The sequence below is a fragment of the Carassius gibelio genome, chromosome B1, assembly GCF_023724105.1.
Source record: "Carassius gibelio isolate Cgi1373 ecotype wild population from Czech Republic chromosome B1, carGib1.2-hapl.c, whole genome shotgun sequence".
In the NCBI taxonomy this organism is placed as follows: domain Eukaryota; kingdom Metazoa; phylum Chordata; class Actinopteri; order Cypriniformes; family Cyprinidae; genus Carassius; species Carassius gibelio.
In genome coordinates, this window is record NC_068396.1 from 24,516,373 (window position 1) to 24,539,508 (window position 23,136).

Genomic DNA, 23,136 nt, shown 5'->3' on the forward strand with positions numbered 1-23,136 from the left:
TCTAGAACAATGCTGTTAATTTATCCATCCTTAGGCCAGCCCAGATGTAGATGACTTTTTTTCTTGAGTATAACAGTAATGAAGAGTTTTAGTAAAAACCGTGGTCCTTGGTGATTCATAAAGTCAGTGGATGTCTGTATTTAAGAATAAAAAAAGCATATCAGGGAACACAAAACTCTGATATATTGAGGCATTTTGAAGTGAAGATTGGGCTGTTCAAGAAACTACAAACTACCTTTAATGAATAGCCTTAGGAATGGTCCAGAGGGATGTCCGGTTCATTTATTCATTTTTTGAACTGGTTATTTTTGGTCAATTAGTTGAATCAGTTAACCAAATTAGACTGAACCATCTGAAACTGTTTGTGGCTCAAGCAGCACAGATCTACAAGTTGCTCACTCAGTTTTGGAAAAGTACTGCTGTATATGATCCTGTGAAGCTGGTTCTGTCAACTAACTCAGTGCTCCAGTTCCTCCAACAAGTCACTGAACTGAGGAAACAGTTCAGACCCGTGCTGAAGACAGATAAGCTGGTGAAAACATGAAAGTTTGTATGGTTTTTCATTGTTAATGTAACAACTAAAAATCTTATTTACTGTTCTACTTAAACAAATCAGGCAGAATTAATTTCTGTGTCGTCCCAGAAGATGGCATTTGCAGCTTAAATCATCCATTTTCCAAACCGCTGGTCCAATATGGCTACAAAAAATATATCATACAGGTATACATTTCTTTTCTTTTTGAAATAGTCTATAGGTTAGGGTTTATACATGCTAGTTTGCCTGATAGAGTTAAAAATAAAAAGGGGTGGGAAATCTACATGTAAATGAATCTCTCCATTATAAGGAAGAGGAAAAATATAGACTGCACGAACAGGCATCCAGACTCTAATGAGCTCCACATCAAGGGTAGGTTTTAACTTGCATTTTATATCAATTATAAAAACTCAATACTTTTTTTTTTAAGTTGACATTATATTTTCTAAAAGGGAAAAAGTCTTTTTTTCTGTTGTTATTAGCCACTAACTGCAGAGTTGAATTAGACCACAGAGACAGAAAAAAGAATGGATAAAAAATTCATATAAAGCATAAGCATAGTGTAAACCTTGCTTTCAAGTCAGAGATGTTTGTTGGTGGTGTAATAATATACTTCCTATTCATCGGGAAGAAGGAGGCGGGAACCAGCGCACAATCAAAATGAAACTTTAATAATCACAAAATAAACAAATAATCACAAAACAACTCAAATAAAAACCAAAACATAAAATAAGGCCCAGGCCTGGTCCTCTCTCGTCCTTCACTATCGTCGCTCCAGTTTTATATCCTTCCATCTCCTACGTGGGACTCGAGACCGGCGTTGGGGCGCAGGTGTCGCTGATTTCCCAATCATTCCGCCGGCCTCACTCCTTGTTCCCACATCCCTCGGCCCCGCCCCACTCGCCACAGTTGGCCGTTTACTTTTTTTTATGAAGTTATGAACCAAACTGCTGAGTTTCATTAAAACTTGCAGTGGACGATACCACGTGTTTAACAATAAAGAACAAAACCCTGAACAGGTCAATCAGTTGCTCGACCAGATTGATAAAATGAGATGCTTGAAAGGGCTGAGAGAGCGATTGAGAAAGAGAAACAACGTCTCCTGAAGGAGAATGAGGAGCAGAGACAGAGAGAGATAGAAGCTCTGAGGACTCAACTTGAAGGCGAGGTCCTTAAAAAGCTGAAGAAGATTTGAAGTATAAACATGAACAGGATGCAAGACGACAAGCTGAGAGAAGCACTTCAGTTTTTTGTCAAATCTTAAAATTTTTGGCCTATTGTGTGAAGAATTTTTTTAAATTAGACTAATTGTGGAAAATAAGTTTTCACCATATTTCATGCTTTTTATAATTAAAAGGAAAGTCTCTTATATGTCTATGAAGCTTTTAACAGTAAATATTCATTAAGTTATTTTTCAAATCATTTGAATGAAAACTCTAAAGTTGTTCAGGAATGCTAAATTAAATGCCATTAAAACTGGTTATATTAAAAGGGGTCATATGATGCGATTTACATTTTTTCTTTCTCTTTCTCAGTTGGCCAATCAGAGCAGACTGTGCTTGTCGGAAGGAGGGACTTTGTAGAAAATGAGCATTAGAGGACAATGTAAATATTTTGGCAGTGAAGTACCAAAAAACAGTTCATGTCCGCCAAGCAACAACAATATCCACAGCATCCATCACAGGAGATTGTGCCTTTTAAAAACTAATCTGGGAATTGGACTGTAAATTTTGTGCCATATGGACATCACTTTAATATAGTCACCACTGATAAATTTAACTTATTTACAATGTAGAAAAATTATTCTGTGAAGCTGCTTTACAATTATGGTGAACAGTGCTATAAAAGGGAATGTGAATTGAATTGTAAAATTTGATTCATATAAAATTATAAGAGGAAAACCTGAAATCTGGAGAAGGCAAAAAGTAAGGGAGAGATCAATTGTTTTTGCTTGTTTGTGAGATCTGAATTTTCCCTTTTGTATACATTTTGCTGTACAGAATATTTACATATAGTACAGAACAGGATGTAATTTACTGCTACATTTTTGACTGAATTACTTTCAGTTACATGGCATTTCACCCATTTTTTTTTTTATTACACAATTTTACACATTTTGTTGTGGGTACTTCAAGGGTAGAGGAGAACCGGGGCGAAAGTAACACGGGACGAAAGTAACAAAGCGATTTTCTCAGAGCCTATTACTGCATTTGCATTCCCAGCTATGACAGAATGTTCAGCATGCAATCCTTGACGGAGCTGAGAAATATCATGTGATTTCCTCATCGTTTCCCGAAGTTAGGTCCGTAAAACTGTTTTCGAGTACAAAAAGTAAATTGTTGAAGCAATTATTAATTTTTTTTTATTAGTCGTGTTGTTTTTCTTGTTTCATGTGTCAAAGTAATGATCAATCTACAGGTTATTAAGTGCTTTAACACATCCTAAAGTTTGCATTTTCTATTTTTTTTTATATAAAATTAAATCGAGTTTAAATGTCAGGAGTTCCTGTCGGGACGAAAGTAACAGTTGTTACTTTTGTCCCACTACAGTCACAAAAAGTATTTATTTTGTTCCAGTGCATGCTATATTGTGAATTTCTGTGTCCTGCATCATTTCTTACAAATGTTAATGTCATATTATACCAAAAGAATATGTCTGAGTGAGGGTCAGAAAGACAGACAGAGGTCTGGTTTTATCCAGATGTTTTTGAGAGGGTGTTTTTTTTATTATGCTAATGTGATACAATTTTTATATTGTGCATTCTGTAGAATTTTTTTTATTATTATATAAAAATACATTGAAATTTACAATAAAAAAATACAGTCAGGTTTTAAGACATCTGATGAAACTTAAACTTAAAATGAAAATATGAAGATGTAATTTAATAATTTTTTTTGCAAAGATAAAAGGACAAAATATGTTTGCAGTTATTTATTAACAAGGTCACAATCAGGTATACTTAAGAAAAATAAGAGTAACAGAAAATAATCTAGCTTATATTGTTGTGTTACTTTTGACCCACCTGTGTGTTACTTTCGTCCCAGCCGATGGGGTCGAAAGTAACAATGTTCAATTTATGTTCAAAGTGAAATTATACTGAAGTCTTTCTACATTTCTACAAAATACCACCTGGTATTGTTAGACCACACTTATGAGTTACTGGCCACAGCAGAAATATATCTCTGTATACAACATTATCTTTTAAAATGAAGTTTTTCTGAAAAATGGTACTTTCGCCCCTGCTCTACCCTAAATAAAGAACTGGGACTGGTTGCATTAAATGTTTAAACTAGTCTTAAAAAGTTATTAATCTATTTTTTTTAAGACTGGTCTATTTGGTCTAGTCTTTTTTAATTTAGTTATGAAAAGGTAGATTGGTCGTATTTGCATAATTACTCCTTGGCAACTGCTAGTTGGTCAAACTAGATCTTAAGACAATCTTAACATTGTGTCTGTGGAACTGGCTTCTGGTTGATTAAATAAGTGAAAGTGACATGGCAAAGTATGGTGACCCATACTCAGAGCTCTGCATTTATCCCATCCAAACAGCACACACAGCAGTGAGTACACCTGGAGCAGTGGGCATGTTTTGCTGAAAATATCCAGGGAGCAGTTGGTGGTTTAGTGCCTTGCTCAAGGGCCAACCCAGTCTCATATAAAAACGTACCCTGACTACGTTGGTCCAAAGTGCAAAACGTAGAGGGGTTACAATAATGGCCCTTGAATTGTATGACTGTTACGTTTTTTTTGCCTATTCTTTTCCTATTGTTCAACGGCACCTCAGTCAAGGTGTTGAGCATGGAAAGAGCACTGTACATTAATTTCCCCCTCTTATAAACCCAAGACTCAAACCCACAACCCTTGGGTTACAAATCCAACTCACTAACAATTAGGCCACAACTTCCCTTTCTATACAAAATATTTTTTGTATTATTGTCTTTACTCTTTACTTCAAAACATATCTTGTTTTAAATGGAAATATTTTGGAATATGTAGGAAGGGTGAAGAGAGAGAGAGGGAAGACATTTTGAAATGTAGGTCAGCATTGCTGTCTAATCAGCCAATATTGTCTTTAATAGCCTGCATGTCACTTTATCTTTTATAACATTGGATTTTGATCAAATGTAATCAATCTTATTTTTTGTAAAATGTTGCAACAAGTTTTTTCTTTTTTTTTAAATTACAGTTTTGGACAGTTTAGGTAATACATAAAAAAAATTAAAAAAAACATTAAAGTAAATACAAATGAGCATGCAAAGCAAGTATCCATGTGGAGAAATTCCGTGTGGAGCATGCTCCCCATTTACACAATTTTCTCACCTTTTCCCCACGTAACTGTTTGAATCTCTGTATCAAAATAGCAGCAACATTGGGCTATAGGCCTGTTTGTTTTTGTGCTTTCACATATCAATATCATTTGGCAAAAATTACTTAGAGCACTGTGTACACGCTGTCACAGGACCAGACAGGTGTTCAGGAGACAGTGACTACGTTTACAAGCTGTTAAAATTCGGGTTATGGTCGGGTTAAGGTCACTATTCGGGTTTCTGAAACATTCTGGATAACCCGTTTACATGCGTGAGCAGAGAGAGTTACTCCTGTATACATGGAATGTGTAATCAGTCACCAATATCCCGATGTAAACAGGACGTAAGACGCAATATGCGTCATTTCCGATTCTTCTTCCTGTATCCAAAGACTCAAAAGACCAAGATTCCTTGCGAATAGAACATGCGCAGAACACACATTTTGATGGGGATATGCCGAAACGCGTTTACAAGACCAAATATTCGGGTTAGAAAAGGGGCATATGAGCATATCCGGGTTTTTGCCGGTGTTTACATGGCCGTGCGCTAATTATTGCTAATATCCCGGTTTTGAACGGGTTATTGGGTGCATGTAAATGTAGTCACTGAAGATAATGGGTGAGTCGGCAATTGGTAACTTAACTTAACTCTGGGGATGATAATTCTTACTTATTGCAGGAACACCGAGATGAAGCAGACGAGACTGAAGAGTGACTGGGAAGCAGAAAGACACATGGAAGTTAATCATAGGTGTCACAGTGTCTGGGTTGTATTCCACTGGGAATCCACTAGATGTCCTCCTTCCCCACGGTGTCTGTCACTTTATTAATTATTCCTCACGTCCTCTGCTTAATTTGCACCCAGCTGTCACTAGTTACTAATCATTACACTCGGTCTAATTCCCATTAGCGTTTGTCTCTCCTTGTGTATTTAACCCGGTCTGTCTTAGTTTGTGTCAAGGAGTCCTTGTCAATTCATGTCCGTCATCTTGTCGTGCTCTTACCCTGTGTCCTTGTATGTTTGGTTTGGTTTGGTTTGGTTTTTGTCTGGTATGGACACCTGCTTGCAGTTTTTGTAACATTGGAAATATGATTTTTTTTTTTTGCTGTCTAATATGACAACCAGATTTCTGACTGTAGAGGAAGTAACAGTACATCCGTTTTGTTGCAAATTGTAATCTACAAGATTCTGTGTAGTGTTTTTTGGTCCAATAATTAATATCTCTGTCTTATCCGAATTTAATTGGAGAAAATAATTTGTCATCCAATCTTTTACATTTTTAACACACTCTGTTAGCTTAGATAATTGAGAAGTTTCATCTGGTCTCGTTGAGATATAGCTGAGTATCATCAGCATAACAGTGGAAGCTAATTCCGTATTTTCTAATAATATTACCAAGGGGCAACATGTATATTGAAAATAGAAGGGGACCTAGGGCGGATCCTTGTGGCACTCCATATTTTACTGATGATAAATGAGATGACACCCCATTTAAGTAAACAAAATGGTAGCGATCGGACAGGTAGGATCCTAAACCATCTTAGAGCCTGCCCTTGAATACCTGTATAATTTTCTAGATGCAACAAAATCATCAAAATGATGCTTCAGGTCATGATTTGAGTGGTATACACTCGACTCGGCTTATATCCGGTCTCTCCACGCCAATTACTGCAATCAAACACACGTGTTCGTTATTTGCACTTGACCTACTTACGCCTCGCTCTGCTCCCTCCGTCTCTCTCCCGTTGCAGATTCCGCTAAACCACGCCCCCCTCGCCACAACTAGCAAGAAGTTTTTTTTTTGGTGCATCTTCCAGGCGAGCCGCTACGGATTCTTTTGGGTGGAAAAACAGGGACCACATCCTGGGACAGAAGGTTTTTTAACTCAGAGATATCATCTTCCTCTGTGACCGGACAAAGTGAAAAGTTTCATGTAATAATAAATGGCAGAAAAGTATCCGTCATTGACTCTCCAGGTCTGTTTGACACCAGCCTAACTGTAGATGAAGTAGTTAAGAGAATTAAACTCTGTATCCCTCTCACGTGTGCCCTCAGATCACTTGGACGTGATTGTGTACAAAAGGTAAAAACAACGTTTTGACCTAAAAATATAAAAATGGAAACTACTGCGGAAACAAAGACACCTACATCTTGGATGCCCTTGAGGTAGGCTAAAACATACCAAAATTTAATTTCAAAGTGAACTATCCCAGCAAACATTCGGACGTCTTTTGACCGTTGAAAAGACGTCCGTCCGAGACGTCCCGTCATGGTTGAAAAATAGTTCCAAAATGAAAGTTGAACCGACGTCTTTGACGTCTTCTGGACGTGAACTGCACGTCTTTTCTGCACGTTCCTGGACGTCTAGATGTGTCGTCTTCTGGACGTCTAAATGCGTCGATTTCTGGACGTCGTTGTCTAACGGATTTTTAAATGTGTTTCTGCATAGTTTAAGTGTATGTATGTGTATATATATATATATATATATATAAGCTTGCTTATAAAATAATCACACACCCATTGTGTAACATCGTGAAAGGCAATTATCCTTTGAGGTTTAACTTGACAAAAGGTTCAAAATCGGTCCAGTCAGACCTTAACGTACCTAAAAAGTTTTATTCAAGTGTACATCACAAAGAACACGTTATTTGTGGACATAATAAAAAAAGAAGCATGTTATGATAAAGCATTTTTTTTTTTTTTGGAACGGTTTAGCATCTGTTGACTAAACTAAAACAATTACAAAATACTGAATTAAATAAAGGGATAGTTCACCCAAAAATGAAATTTCTGTCATTAACTCACCCTCATGTTTCAAACCTGTATACCTTTCTATGATCTGCTGAACACAAACATATTTGGAAGAATGTTTGTAATGTCAGATCTCAAAACCCATTAACTACTATTGTAGGAAAAATTATGATAGTTAACGGGAGGCAAGATCTGCTTGATTACATTCTTCCAAGTATATTTGTGTTAAATAGAAATTAGAGAGTTATACAGGTTTGAAACATGAGGTTGAGAAAATTAACATTTTCATTTTTGGGTGAACTATCCCTTAAACACATTATAGTGGTTCTGCTTAGTTTTTGTATCCTCCACCCCCAGCTCTTCCTGGAGCATGCTTTAGGTGTTCCGCCATTGCTGCATCTATTTCTGAGTCGGTAGTATTTGGGCTCCACCTCTTCACAGCATCTGAGGGGAGAGAACACATTTTTAAAATAAATAAAAAAAGAAATTTGAGGTAAATGATATGCACGTATTTTCAAAATATCTTTATGGTCTACAGCTAATTGTAAAAAAAAAAAAAAAAAAAAATTAAACCTTGGCACAAGATAATTGAATCATGAATGAAACATTAGAAAAAGGTAATCAACATGGATTAGATTTTATTGTATAAAACATTCTGCTTTAAATGGGGTGTTAGATTAGTTGGTGTAAACATTTGTCATTTGTCCCCTCTTCATCTTCAATACCACTGTGGTGCCCTTGAGAAAGACCCTTAACTAAGTGTGTAACTGTGAGAAAGTGGTAAGAAAGACAGGTGAGCTGTGATGTCCCCTGAATAAAGCGTACCAATACAAATTACATCAATATACAATGAACAATAGATTTTTCTAATACTGACATATTCCCCAAATTACCTTGAATGACATCATATAAAGGTGTGGCTTTAAACGGCTTTTTTTCAAGCTGTCCACCACCCCTCATATTGAACTTCACCATTAGACCATTTGTCATCATTCTGTGAAAGAAATTTAAGATTACATCACCTTAGAAAAATAACCTAAAATGGTCAAATCACAATTAACAGTAATGTGCAGGGTAGCAATTGCATGCAATGTTAAAACTTACACTTTCACAACTACTCCTCTATCATGTAACAAGTGCTATGAACTATATCCTCATCCATAGATTTTGGTGACAAGTAATGAATATCATTCATTGCTTACACTGAAATTATGTTTTGATTTATTGTTTTCAGTATGCCTGACTCTATTAGCCAGTACAGACATATCACAACTTCTGAACAAGTGATGTGTGACGGATTAAATCCTGAACTGAAGTTATATAAATGGCTGGGTTAATTATGGTGATAATCAAGATATATTTCTCTGAAATATTATGCAAGATTACACAATTCAAGGGAAATACATACCTATTCATAACTTTGTTCACACAGTCTCGAACAGAATGTGCACCGACTAGGGGTGCTCCGATCACGATCGGCCGATCGTTATGCGTATCTCGTCAGTAAAGCCGGTTATTTAATCAGCGGTTAATTCCATCAGGTGCGTGATTTCACATAGAGCAGCTGTTACTACACAGAGCCGTTGTTAATAGATAAGATGCGCAAATCCACTTCATTTTCAGCGTTTTTTGGCACATCTTCTCAGTTAACAACGGCTCTGTGTAGTAACAGCTGCTCTATGTGAAATCACGCACCTGATGGAATTAACCGCTGATTAGAGAACCGGCTTTACTGACGAGATGCGCATTAACGATCGGCCGATCGTGATCGGAGCACCCCTAGCACCGACCCTGGACAGTTGCTGGACCTAAATGTGAAAACAATTGAAACATTGCTTTAGACAGACAGCTGGAAAAAAATATATACAAATACATATATACATATTCTCTATGTCAAAACTTACGCAGATCAACTTGACATCAACATCTTTTATGGATTCTTCAAAGAGTTTTAGGTCACTCTCTGAATCCATCTTCTTTAGAGATGTTGTAGACCTGCCAGGATCCAGAATGCCAACTATTTGCTTAAGTTGATCCTTCAAATCGAACAACATTGAAAACACCTTCCTTTGAAATTCTGAAAGAAAAATTAGAGTAATATGTACACACAACTGGACACCTGAATAATTAGAAAATCTTTATTATGACACTTGCAGTCACATTTAGAGTTTATGCAGAGCATAATATTTTACAGTTTATTTGGACACTTTTACCCAGTCTTGTTTGCCTGCTGATTTCAGGTAAAAATAAGATTGTGAAAACTGAAGTGCAAGACTGAATTAACAGGGAACAAAAACACTTACTGTCATTCAATACAAAACCATAAACTAGTACTTCGAACAAAAATTGCATTTGAATTTTATTTTACTGGTCAGTGTTTTAAAACCACCACATATAATATTTCTTACTTGTGGTTGACATGGGGTAAGCGCTCTTTGAGGGTCTGGTAACACCTATTGGAAAAAAAAAATTGCAAAATGTTAATTCAGTTGTGGACAGGACAACCCCATGGCTGGAACAAACATACTGTCCGGTTTGTAAAACAAACAATTAGTAGTTTCCAAACTTTTGACTGGTAGTGTATATTGATCTGTGTTGTCACTAAGGTGGACTGCGTTTAAAATAAGATGCGACTAAAGTTCTCACATACACTGGGGTGTCCTCTGGGACTGGGGTGCCCGTGAAGAATTTGGGACAGGAGACAATACTGAATAGATACAAACAAATGGTGTAAAAAATAAAGTTATTAAGGTAAAAAAGGACACATTAATTATTGAACACCATAAGTGTTCGATTAATTAAAAATCCTCTTTATGTCGATGAAATTAAACAAAAAAACAATACTATGCCTCTTTCGGTTGCCCCAGAGGGCCTGGAGAATGATTCATGATTTCTCTCTCTGGAAGACGGCTGTTTGTTATGTGAACCTGTGATACAAATTGCACCAAAATTCAAAATGTAATGTTAGTAGTATTTCTGAATTTGAACGTTTTAATTATAGGTCTACACAATGACCAAATAGTAACAATTTTACAAGGATATAATTTTTTTTAATGTCACATTCTTAAATTAGTGTTCGATTTAAACTTTGTGATATTTAAATTTGAACTACAATTATTCACTTTAGCATCTGCGTGTCATCAATTTAAAGTACATCAATGAAAAGGGGAGGCTAACGGTTGTCTTGCATATGCCTGTGAGGACTTCCAAGTTTTAAACAGAAGATTAATTCTTTACATACAGTCAGGATTTACTTATATTCATAATCCAAAATATACAGTCATACAGCATTTATTACTTCTTGCATTTGAAGCTGAGGCCATAGCTGAAGAATCAGGTAGTCTCCTTCTTGCTACTTTTTCGTTGTGTGTTACCACACCTGGACAAATAAGTTAATTTTATGGAAGTGTAAATATTAACAGTAAGTCTCTTCACAGTATAATACTGCATTAATTATGAAATCATCTGGCTGTACTTTTAGGTCTTAGCAATGACAGACATTATAAGCTCTGTATTTGTAACTATTAACTCTGATACAGAGAAATTTATATGTTTATATGCTAAGCTGTGTTGTCACTAAGGTAGAATCCGTTAAAAATAAGATGTGACAGTAAAATTTTCACATTCATTGGGATGCCCTCTGGGACTGGGACGCCAGTGAAGAATTTGGGACAAGTGACAATACTGAATAGACATTAAAAACAAAAGTGTATAAAATAATACATACATGTACTTAATACATCATGTTAGTAAAGGTAAGAAAGGACACACTAGTGAATGAACACCATTACTGTACAATTACTAAAAAAATTATATTTATGTGGATGACATTAAACAAATACAATGTTAGTAAAGTAAAACAATACTATGCCTCTTTCGGTTCTCCCAGATGGCCTGGAGAACGATTCATGAATTCTCCGTCTGGCAGATGGATGTTCATTATGTGAACCTGAGAGACAAATTGCACATTAAATGTAACTTCATTTAGTACTATAAACTTTAAAAATGTTTATTTATTTATTATTATTATTAAAAGTTAATTTTATGGAAGTGTAAATATTAACAGTAAGTCACCTCACAGTATAATACCGCATTAGTTATGAAATCTTCTGGCTGTGCTTTTTCTTGTTGAGCATTGACAGACTTAAGCTCTGTATTTGTAACTATTAACTTCAGAGAATTCAGTGATTCAGAGAAATGTATGTTTTTATACGCTAAGCTGTATTGTCACTAAGATGGAATCCATTTAAATTAAGATGTGACTGTAAAGTTCTCACATACACTGGGATGCCCTCTGGGACTGGGACTGGGCCTGGGGCGTCCTCTGGCACTGGGGTGCCCTCTGGGACTGGGACTGGGGCGTCCTCTGGGACTGGGGCATCCTTTGGTACTGGGGCGTCCTCTGGCACTGGGGTGCCCTCCGGGACTGGGGCGTCCTGTGGCACTGGGGCGTCCTGTGGCACTGGGGCGTCCTGTGGCACTGGGACTGGGGCATCCTTTGGTACTGGGGTGCCCTCTGGGACTGGGACTGGGGCGTCAATCCAGAATTTTGGACTGTAGACAATACTATATAGACATTAAAAACAAAAGGTGTGAAAAATAAGTTATTTAAAGTCAGAAAGGACATATTAATGAATGAAAAACAGCATAACAAACGAATTACCAAAAAAAAAAAAAAAAAAATTATCTTTAGGTGTATGACATTAAACAAGAAAACAATACTATGCCTCTTTCGGTAGTCCACGATGGCCTGTAGAACGATTCATGATGTATCTGTCTGGAAGATGGCTGTTCATTATGTGAACCTGAGAGACAAATTACACCTTCCATGTTATTTCATTAAGTACAATAAACATACAGATGCAAAATTATTTTTTTTTTATATTACGCTGTAGTCTAAAATATTAAAATAAATCACTTTTTAAATCAATGTTTTTGGATATTGTGTTGATATTCAGTCAAAATTCTGACTCATGTAATACATTATTACTTCTAAATGAGAATTACAAATTAAAGGCAAAAGTGAATGCACTTTGGAGCCAAGCAATGTGTTTGTATAGTGTGGGAATGCACTCAGGGATGCAGCAATAAAATAACAGACAGCATCAGTAGCACGTACGTCTCATGGTGTCATTGATTATTGTAGGGTATAGATCAATCACACCATCTTGATACCGATGTTGACTGTCAAGAAGTGTGCTATCACCTGTGTAAACAAAATACACCAAAACAATTTACATACACATTTGAGTTTCATATCAAAATATATAAAAGTCATTTTTGAAAGCACGATTCTTTTTTATATTATGCAAAGCAGTCACAAACATACAACTTAACGTAGGGAAGACAAAGACAGGGGTTGGGCACGTCTCATCCAAGTGTGTTGGACACAAAAGTTGATCTTTAGCACAAAGAGGACATATGAAAAAATATGAAAAATTAGAACATTACAAAAAGCTGTTTACGGCATATGTATACACAATCCATTTCTACAGTTTGCCATACCTTCTTTTTTTTTATTGTTTGTAGAATTTGCAACAGCTTCATTTGGTTTATGTTGACCTTTCAAATGTATATGAAATGAAATTGTAATAACTGATATTAACACCCCCCCCAATAACAACTCCAATTGGTTTAAATGTAATTTCAAACTGAGGCATTTACCTGGTAAGTGGTTCTCAAACGGAAAACATGAAATATCGTTCAAGGAGCTGTGGAAGTTTGCAGCATCTTCTGACAAGTGTTTGATGGAATGAATGTTGTATGTTGGAAAGGTAGGTCCATAAAAATCCACAGAGCTATCCACAAAATGCTCCAGAATGTTGTGTGCATATCCTAGATAGGACTCTCTCTTCTCATCCGATTCATCCAAAAGAATGCTCATGCCAACACTCAGACAAAGAAAGTGGTGGTACTGGTCATTAGAAAGCACATCTTTCAAGATCAAGGGTCCTGTGTAGAGCATGAACTGACGTAGCTCAGTAGCTTTCCACCTGTCCAAGTCTTCCATGCTTCTTGGCTGCCTTGAAAACTCTGCAGGCAAAGCTTGTTTCAACGTACTAATGTTCATTTGTACCTGTTCTCTCTGAGCCTTACTCAGTCGACAGATAAATGGCCCACGCCACAAGTATGTCAGCAGCCTTTTCATGGCTCCAAGACATACTAGGTGCATGTAGTCAAGGGGGAACTGTTTCACACACAAAATACCAGCTCTAACAAGAGGTGATATTTGTTTTTGATGGTCAGGGTATCCAGCTTGGTTGAATACCTCATCGGTTCTTCCTTCAGAAGTACCCTTCATCAAGTAAACTACCCTCCTTTCGATCATTTGTGCTACTGCAACACATCGCTCACATCCATGAAGACTATTGTGACTTTTTATACATTTTAGAAATGACCTGGCTTGTGCATCACAGATGATCGCCTTCACTGTAATGGTGTGAACCAAATTCTGGAATGAAACTCCAGTTCGGATGAGTTGTTGCAACTCCTCTAAGAAATCATGTAAAAACTCCTCAACAGGGTCAGGCTTGCTGGATCCATAATACAGAGCTACAATAAATGGCTGACAGTTCGGAAATTGACCAAGAATGGGCCAGAAACACATTTGACTTGATTTAAACAATGGCACGCCATCCACATTAAAGCACATTTCAACTTGCCCTGGCATTGTCTCTTTTGAAATGTGTTCAAGAAGGTAACGCTCAATACCATAATAAATATACTGTCCATTGCATTTATTATGAACTGGCACTCCTTGTGGAGTATCAAGAAGGCTTCTAACATCTTTGGGAAGTCTATGGCCATGGTGTCTGAGCACACAAAGAAGCTCATTTAGTGCCTTGTGGGTCTGGTTTGTAGCAGTAGCCCAACTAGCCAAGTCTACATGGAGAGAAGGTGTTTCATCAGTTGAATGTGAAGTCTCATTCAACTGCTCAGACTCTGTTTCAGTAGAGTCGGTGTCATAATTGTGTTCTTCATCAGTATCACCCATAATGGACACTGTTACTGTGCTGATAGAAGAACTACAGCCCTCCATAGTTTGTAATTCATCACATGTTGATCCCTCCATGAGTGGACTGCCCTCCCCCACCAAGGCTGGCTCCACTGGCCCCTCGGATTCAGAGCTGCTATCATGTTCCACTAAGGCATCAACCCTTGCTCTTCGTCGTCTCCAATTCTTTTGGTACTCAGAGTGTTGTGTATTGGATTATTAAACACAAGACCGGAGTAATTCCTTAGATGCTTTTTTTTATTTAACACATGCCACGCTTGTCATTTTTAGAACAACTCACTTCTCGTTCTCTTTTCCAAGCAGCATTTCAACACTTCAACATTCCACTGCCACCTTGTGGTTAACTATGAACACAACATTTCCCCTCTTACTTGAAAGATTCTTCATATCACCGATTAGTATTCAGAACAAAGTTATTCTTGTAAGGTAACAAAATCACGTAAGATTACTGTGTACTTGTTAATAACTCACAACAACTTAACCAATGTAACTGACCTTGTTTTACTCTTTCTAATGCATAGTTTTAAGTATTTAAGCAATTTTAACTGTTCACAAGCTCACAACATAACCAAATCAAAGATGCATGTTTTCTTTACTTTTTTTTTTTTTTCCTTTCATGCATGTACAATTTCACTTCACTTCACTGTAAATCATATTCCTTCAACCACGTTGGCATTCTACGCACTCTATTACTCTTCCTAAGATTAAATGTCACTGGTGCTTGCAAGTTCTCATTCTGTGTGGTAACAGGGGCTGTAAAGCGAGCCAGTTTCGATACATTCCATTTCTTTTTGTCACTCAGAACGAAAGTACTCTTTCCAATTTGTTGCTCAATGTTCAGTGGTGGTGAGAACTGAGAAACACCCTTCCTCACATGCCCAGGTTGTCTCACTCTCACCTGGTCTCCTGGTTTGAAAGTGTGGTACTTGGCACCACGTCTTTTGTCAGTGTACTCTTTACTCTTGCACTGTTTGTTACTCACAGTCTCTTCCACTCGAGCACATTTGTCACTTTTGGGGCCAACAGGAAAGACATTCAGCTTTGTACGCATTTTGCGATGATGGAGAAGCTCAGAAGGTGAAACGGCTGTAGTACTGTGAGGGGTAGCTCTGTAGCTTTGCAAGAACTCAGTCACTGCATGTTTCCATGGTTTCCCCATCTGTTCCGCAGAGAGGATGCATTCTTTCAGTACTCTGTTCCACCTCTCCACAGCCCCATTGCATTGTGGAAAATAGACTGTACTACGCATGTGACTTATTCCTCTCTCCTTTAAGAATGCTGCAAACACACTGGAGAGGAATTGAGGCCCGTTATCAGTCACAACACACTGTGGATTTCCCTCTCTACTGAAAACTGTTTGGAGGAATGATGTGACCACCTCAGCAGTGACATTCTGAGAAAATGCTACTTCAGGCAACTTACTATAGTAATCCACCAGACAAATGGCAAAACGACAGTCAGAAGGTCCTCTCTCAAAAGGTCCAACGATATCGATCGCTAGTTTCTGCCATGGTCCAGATGGCAGGCTGACAGGCTGAAGAGGAGCTGGTGCTGTTTTAGCCGATTTGTCATTCAATTGGCACGTTAAGCAGGAAGAGACAGCCGACTGTACTTGAGCATCCATGTGAGGCCACCAGAATAATTCACGCAGCCTTTGTTTCGTCTGGACAATTCCTTGGTGTGTCTCATGTGCTAGGCTTATCATCTTAGAGCGCAAGGTAGAAGGAACAAGAACACGATGTTCACCTCTCCTCACTAGCACACCATCCACACACAGTTCATCACGAATGCGAAAGAAGGGCACCAGAACAGGATCCAGGTCACAGCATTTTTTCGGCCAGCCCTGCCCGATTCGCAAGCGCAGCTGGGTTAACTCAGGACAAGCTTCCGAAGCAGCCATGAAATCCTCAACAGACAATGTAGGCAGTCCAGTAACGAAAGCAACCATCTCTGGTTCCACAGCAGCACTATCATTTCCTGTCGGTAATGGCAGCCTGGATAGACAATCTGCAGCACAATTAAGACGTCCAGGTCGGTAGATGACGTCATATGTGTAGCAAAGCAAGCGTGCCGACCACCGGGCGACCCGCATACCGGCCCGGCCAATGCCTTTGGTTGCCAATAGTGTAGTGAGCGCACAATGATCAGTTCTGAGCGTAAAGTGTCGACCCCACAAATACGGCCGCCACTTTTCTACGGCCCAGACACAAGCCAACGCCTCCTTCTCGACCGTAGAATATTTCCTTTCGGCAGCAGTAAGGGTTCTAGAAGCAAATGCTACAGTTCTCTCAACACGATCTGGGTGTATTTGTGTCAAAACCCCCCCCAATCCATAGTCCGAAGCGTCAGTTGACACTATAGTGGGGAGGGAAGGGTCAAACAACGCAAGCACCTGACTTCCAGAAAGCAGTTCTTTCAGATCTTTGAAGCTGCGTTCAGCAGACACAGTCCATTCAAATTTAGAAGTTGACGCATCTCTAAGTAGCGCACGCAACGGCTCAGCAACAGAAGCGAAGTTCGGCAAGAACTTGCTGTACCATGAAATCAGTCCCAGAAATGAGCGCAAAGAAGCAACATCGTGTGGCGCAGGAGCCTCAATGATCGCAGACTTGTGTTCCTCATCTGGGAAAATTCCATGTTTGGAAACGACATGTCCAAGGAATTTTAAGGATGACTGGCTGAACGTAAACTTGTCCCAGTTCAGTAGTAGTCCTGCGTCGGACAAGCGCTGCATGACTGAGCGCAGCGTCGCATCATGACTTTCCTGGGTGGCACCATATACTATTATATCATCCAGGTAGTTCCTCACCCCACTTATGCCTTTTAGGACAGTTTCCATCATTTTTTGAAATGCAGATGGCGCGGAAGCAAGGCCATATGGAACCCGGCAGTACCTGAAGAGACCATCATGCGTAATAAACGCGGTGATATCCCGGCACTCCTCGTGTAAGGTAAGCTGATGGTAAGCAGCCGCTAAGTCAATTGTAGTGAACACTGATGTGCCTCTTAATTCACTCAACAGTTCGTCCATATGCGGCAGAGGATGGCTGTCAACAATCAGGGCCTTATTTGGCTCGCGCAGATCAACACAGAGACGTATTTTACCTCCTTTCTTCGTGGTGACGACAATAGGCGAAATCCAAGGGGAAGAATCGATTTTCTCAATTATGCCATTTTGCAGTAATGAGTCCAGTTCTGCAGAAAAAGCTTGTCGAACGGAGAATGGAAGTCGACGAAGCTTCTGTCGAACTGGAGTAGCATCAGGTTTGACTGTAGGCTTATGAACAAAGCCTTTCACGCACCCCACAGAAGTATCTGGAGCAGAAATAGTTTCACCAACGAGTGCATGTAGTTCGTTAGGAGCAGTAACCGTACCAAAGTGAAAAGAACAGTTCAAGGCTCGAATTAGGTCAATGCCCATCAAAGCAGAGCCACCTTTCACAATGTAAAAACAAGCGGTGGTTACCTGTTCATTCAGTGAAACGTCCGCATGTAAACATCCTAGTACGGGAATATCCTCTTTCATGTACGTAACCAGTTTCACTTTGGGAGCAGTAAGTGAACAATCCGAAAAGTGTCGTTTGTACACAGCCACAGGCAGGATTGACACTGAAGAGCCTGTGTCCACGACTAATTCAGTCTCAATAGAAGCACCATTTGCCGTTGTAACATGAACATTGCACAAAAGTTTGTCTGCAGATGTATTTACAGTATCAGTCAAAAGAACAACCACGTCCGGGACCACTTCCCGAACGTCCTTAGAAGAACGGCAAACTTTAGAAAAATGTCCGGTCTTACCACAAGTACGGCATTTGGCTCGAGCAGCTGGGCAATTGGCAGCATTAGCGAGGTGATTTGTAGCTCCGCAACGGTAACACGCGCGCCTTGTAGTATCAGCCACAGATTTTGCTCCGTTAGAATGTGCATCACGCTTTTTCCGATGAAAGGGTTTAGAAGCTACGGCCTGAACTGCACTTTGCGCTGTAAGCATGTCCGAATTAGAGAGCGCTTGTTCCACCTGACATGCAATGACCATAGCGGTGTCAAGTGTCAGTGATGGTTCCAGCAGAAGTCTGTCTCGCACTGCTGGAGCATACGATCGTTCGACCAGCTGATCGCGCAGCATTTCACTTTCCATGTCACCATAAGCACATGATGAAGATAAGTCCCGCAAAGCAGACAGGAACTGTGAAATTGTCTCATCAGCACGTTGCGAGCGCTGTCGGAAGCGATGTCGAGCGACCACAACATTCACCTTTGGGACAAAATGATTCTCCAACGCTGACATTGCCTCTGCAAATGTAGTACCAGTATTAGGAAACGTGTAAAACAGCCTCTGGCCTTCAGTCCCCAAACTGTGTAGTAGAATAGCACGTTTCCTGGCATCCGGCCATGAGTCTCCTGTAGCATTTATAGCAAGAAAGTAATTTTCAAACATTTTTCGCCAGGTAGCAAAAGGAATCGCAGGCTCTCCACTGCATGGCAGAAAAGATGCAGGCGTAGGCACGGAAACCATCGTCGCCAATTGTTGTGTATTGGATTATTAAACACAAGACCGGAGTAATTCCTTAGATGCTTTTTTTTATTTAACACATGCCACGCTTGTCATTTTTAGAACAACTCACTTCTCGTTCTCTTTTCCAAGCAGCATTTCAACACTTCAACATTCCACTGCCACCTTGTGGTTAACTATGAACACAACACAGAGGACATGATAAGCAACTCTAAAATTACAAAATATTTTTTAAAGCAGCTACTGAAAACATACATGTTTGAATCATGCTAAACATTTCATTCTCTTTCAGATAATTTACTTTCTGAAAGAAAATCTCAAACGGCTACATTAATATTTTACAGTAGTTATGTTGACTGTATCATTAAAAATACGTTATACTATGTTGTACCATGTATAAAATCAAAGTAATGTTTAGCCTACTAACGTTAGCTGATTTTAGCCATACTCAGTGAATTTCAGTTGACAATGAATGTGGGCATAAATTGATCTCGTTTGCTTCGTGTCAAACACGTAAAACTCGAGCACGTTAATCAAATAATACAAGATGTACTTACCCAACAGTATGTTTTATACAGTATAAATATATAGAGACACAACTCCCTCTTCAATTGCTCCTCTCCTCGTGGTTGTGTGTTCCAGGTGAACGCTTGACTAACGTATCGCGCGGGCGCGAGATAATCATCTTCTTTTGAGTTTTCAGGCGGATTGGCAAACCACCGTAAAAGGTGCATACCCGCCACCTACTGGTCTGGAGTGTGAAATTGTCTCAGTAAACGTACATGGTTCAACTATAAAAGAATAAATAAATAAATAAATAAATAAATAAATCCTGATATTTTATACATAAATACATAATTCAAATCTTCAAACTATTTCCATTAATCTTGTCTTTTTAAAATCCGTAAACACTTCTCCATCTACTCTCTTTTGCATTACCCCACAACCGCCATGTTTTACATGTATATGCATACACTCCATGAAAATAACAGCGAATACATAAAACAGGTTTAAATAATGATCAGTGTGGCTTTGCAATCACTTAACCACACTGGGCACGTTATGATTACAATTTATTTAAACAAGATAAATAAATTTACTTTGTATTCAAATAATGTATTTCATTAAAAAAAAGTTTTTTTTTCCTGATAGTCTTGCTTGAAGAGACGTGTAAAAGACGTCAGTGGACGTCTAATCACAACCTCTTTAAAATCTCTTAAAAACTTCTTGGTGCACTTTAATTATTGCAGTATTAATAAGGTGTAAGCACAGCTTTTGTATATTTAACAAGCATTTCATTGAGGGTCATGATGGACGTGTAATGCACGTGTAAAAGACGTCACCTAGTGACGTCATTTCACAACCGATTCTCAACGAGGGTAAATATTGAACTACACGCAGCTAAAAGTCAAAGTAACAATTATACATGCAACCCAATAGAACTATACATATGAACAAACGTATGTGAATGTGGCATAAACAATTTTGTAATCACCTTTAAAAGTTATGCTTTTGTTTGATGAAATTTATCACCAGTGCCTGATTTTTATTACTTTTCATATTTGAAAGCAAGACCAACAGTTTTTACCTCAATTTCTTAATAGTCATGTCTCAACCTTTGTCATGGGGCTCAACAAGTGGACAGTATTTGATAACTGTTGCCATAGCTGCAGTATTTGTATAAAAAAATTAATTTAATGACAGAACAACCAGAAACCATACAACTATGGTCAAATTTCATTTGCTGAATTCTCCAAAGAAAGGTATAGCTTTCAGTCGTTTTAAGTTAGTTTTCAAATAATGATTCATAAGGAGTCATAAGGCTTTAGTCCAAATGGCATTGGCATCAGCAGCATAGGGAACAAGGGCAACATAAAGTGTATCTATTCTAAATCATATGAAAATCAACTGAAAAGTTGGGCCTGGATCTTAAGAGAGTTTAATAAATCTTGGGTGTGGTTTGTTTTTATAAAGTACACAGGATGTGTATGCGCAGCATTCAGCAGCAAAGACAAAAAGGAGAAATAGAAACTTTGCTAAAAATGTCATTTGCCTTTGTGTGTATTGTTGAATATACTGAGACAATGAGTAGTGACTTCTCTCGATGTTACCAAGTATGGTTGAGATATAAGTTAAGGACAGGATACATACATTGTGTTTTTAAGTAAACTTTAGGACTTTTTATGGTCCTCTAATCATAATCTAGAATTGAACCAGGACAGCGTATAAAGAGGTGACAGGATGTGTTTGGACGGGTGAATCACGTCTCTTCTTGGGCCCAATGTTGCACCCTGCGGTTTTTCCAAGAATAGGAAATTGCATCATGCTAGATTAATAACTGTTGTTTGAATAAGTACAGTATTTTCTTTACTCTAAAACTATGACTGCAAAGGCTAATGTTTTTGTGTGTGTTTGAAGAGCGTATAAGAGAGTATAAGCATTTGCCATCTAGATGTAGCAATATACTTTTGTAAGTTTTTAATATCCTGGGCATATATCACTTCATTGTTTATATTATGAGATTTTGGCCATGTGTATTAAACAAAAAGAAAAAGCACCCATATAGCTACAATAAATGTTATAACCTATATGTTGAAGAAAAGGTATAATGCGATGTACTTGCTGCCTCAGATACAGCCGTTCTAGTAACAAACTAAACACAGCTCTCTGTAATTCGTTTGTCAAAAACCTTAACAACTCCATTTGAACTTGATTTTTTATAAGATGTTAGGTTCAAGTGTCTGATAAAACCACAATACCAACTCTGGTGACACAGTGTTTAATTATTGAAAAATATTTTCCCCTTTCTATCTTTTTTCCCCCTATATTTCAGTGCTGGTAAATTTTGACCAGGCAAAGGCATTATTACATGTCACATTCACAAGTTATTAATAACACTTGAAAAATAAATATGTCAAATGAGATGAATAACTCCAAAAAATACCTGGGCCTTGAATTCTGCTTCAGTCACTATTATATGTTTTCCCATAACTACTGCTGGGAACACAGCTGGCCTGAAGAGAGACCAGTATGTAGAATTACAGTCACATGCCTTTCATAATTCATCCCTTCCTCCAAGATTGCTTATCATCATTTCAGATTAATTTGGTTGGAGTGACAAAGTCATACATACTAAAACCAAACTATAAACTTTAAAATAATCCAAGTATTACTGAGTACATAATATTGCTTATCATCATTTCAGATTAATTTGGTTGGAGTGACAAAGTCATACAGAACAAAACCAAACTATAAACTTTTAAATAATGCAAGTATTAATGAGTACATAAGCCACTGAGAGAGAGAGAGAGAGAGAGAGAGAGAGAGAGAGGGGCCTTTTTTCATAAAACAAATTTACCAAATAAGCCAGGCTTATTTCAGTTAGTCTGACTTATTTTGAGCCAAATCAACTGACAGGAAGTCAGACTATCTGAAATAAACCTGGATATTTGGTAAACTTGTTTTATGAAACAGCCACCATGTGAGACACAGGGCCCACGATGCCACGGCCGATTTCAAGTATCCAGATAATTTGTTTACAGGAATGTAAAAAACAAAACAAAATTTACCTCCAAATCAAACTGCAGTGTTATTTGGACCTAACCAGAACCACTCAATTGTTACTTATCAATTAAACAATTAAATAAAAGAAAGACAAATTCTTTCAAAATATTGACTCAGTGTCCACAGATTAGAAATAGAGATAAGACGCCATAAAAAAGCCAAAGACCAGTGATCACGCAAACACTGTGACTTAAACTTGGAGAGAATGGCATGGCAGCCAAAATAGCTGCAAAATATGTTTACACCAGTGCTGTTTTTATTTATTTATTTTATTTTCTCATTCATTACTCATTTATTGCCTACTTTATAACTTTAGTGGTGTAATTGGATTGTGTATTTTACGTGTAGGCCTAATTAAATGCTTTGGCAATACTATGATGCCAAATAAAGCAACCTGAAACTGAACCTGAACTTGAGCGAGAGGGCGACTACGTGGGCGTGGTGATGACGA

The 23,136-nt window shown here is 38.1% G+C and overlaps 1 protein-coding gene and 1 long non-coding RNA gene across 3 annotated transcripts; both read right to left on the reverse strand.

The window, feature by feature from the left end:
- Nucleotides 1-7,343: 7,343 nt before the first annotated feature.
- LOC127948337 (uncharacterized) lies at nucleotides 7,344-9,068 on the reverse strand. Its single transcript, XR_008152063.1, has 3 exons — nucleotides 9,002-9,068; nucleotides 8,487-8,587; nucleotides 7,344-8,037 (listed from the first exon to the last, which is right to left on the reverse strand). It is a non-coding gene; the product is annotated as an uncharacterized LOC127948337 (long non-coding RNA).
- A 307-nt stretch (nucleotides 9,069-9,375) lies between these two features.
- LOC127949335 (uncharacterized) lies at nucleotides 9,376-14,743 on the reverse strand. Of its 2 annotated transcripts, XM_052546433.1 has the most exons (11): nucleotides 13,258-14,743; nucleotides 13,099-13,155; nucleotides 12,923-12,994; nucleotides 12,713-12,799; nucleotides 12,321-12,398; nucleotides 11,875-12,159; nucleotides 10,892-11,542; nucleotides 10,244-10,520; nucleotides 10,002-10,046; nucleotides 9,498-9,670; nucleotides 9,376-9,401 (listed from the first exon to the last, which is right to left on the reverse strand). In XM_052546433.1, the coding sequence occupies exons 1-7, from the start codon at nucleotides 14,663-14,665 to the stop codon at nucleotides 11,424-11,426; spliced, it is 2,106 nt and encodes a 701-aa protein (XP_052402393.1). In that variant the 5' UTR covers nucleotides 14,666-14,743; the 3' UTR covers nucleotides 9,376-9,401; nucleotides 9,498-9,670; nucleotides 10,002-10,046; nucleotides 10,244-10,520; nucleotides 10,892-11,423. The 2 variants fall into 2 exon arrangements, with proteins under 2 accessions (XP_052402393.1, XP_052402394.1); XM_052546434.1 differs by lacking the exon at nucleotides 12,713-12,799.
- Between the last annotated feature and the right edge of the window lie 8,393 nt (nucleotides 14,744-23,136).

Bases quoted from the DNA above. Each gene is read 5' to 3' on its own strand.
- LOC127949335 (XM_052546433.1), bottom strand. From the start codon at position 14,665: ATGGAGGGATCAACATGTGATGAATTACAAACTATGGAGGGCTGTAGT. The intron at 13,156-13,257 runs GTAAATGCCTCA...TACATTTGAAAG, and splicing joins GTTTGAGAACCACTTACCAG to GTCAACATAAACCAAATGAA. The intron at 12,160-12,320 runs GCATAGTATTGT...ATGTCTATATAG, and splicing joins ATCGTGGACTACCGAAAGAG to TATTGTCTACAGTCCAAAAT.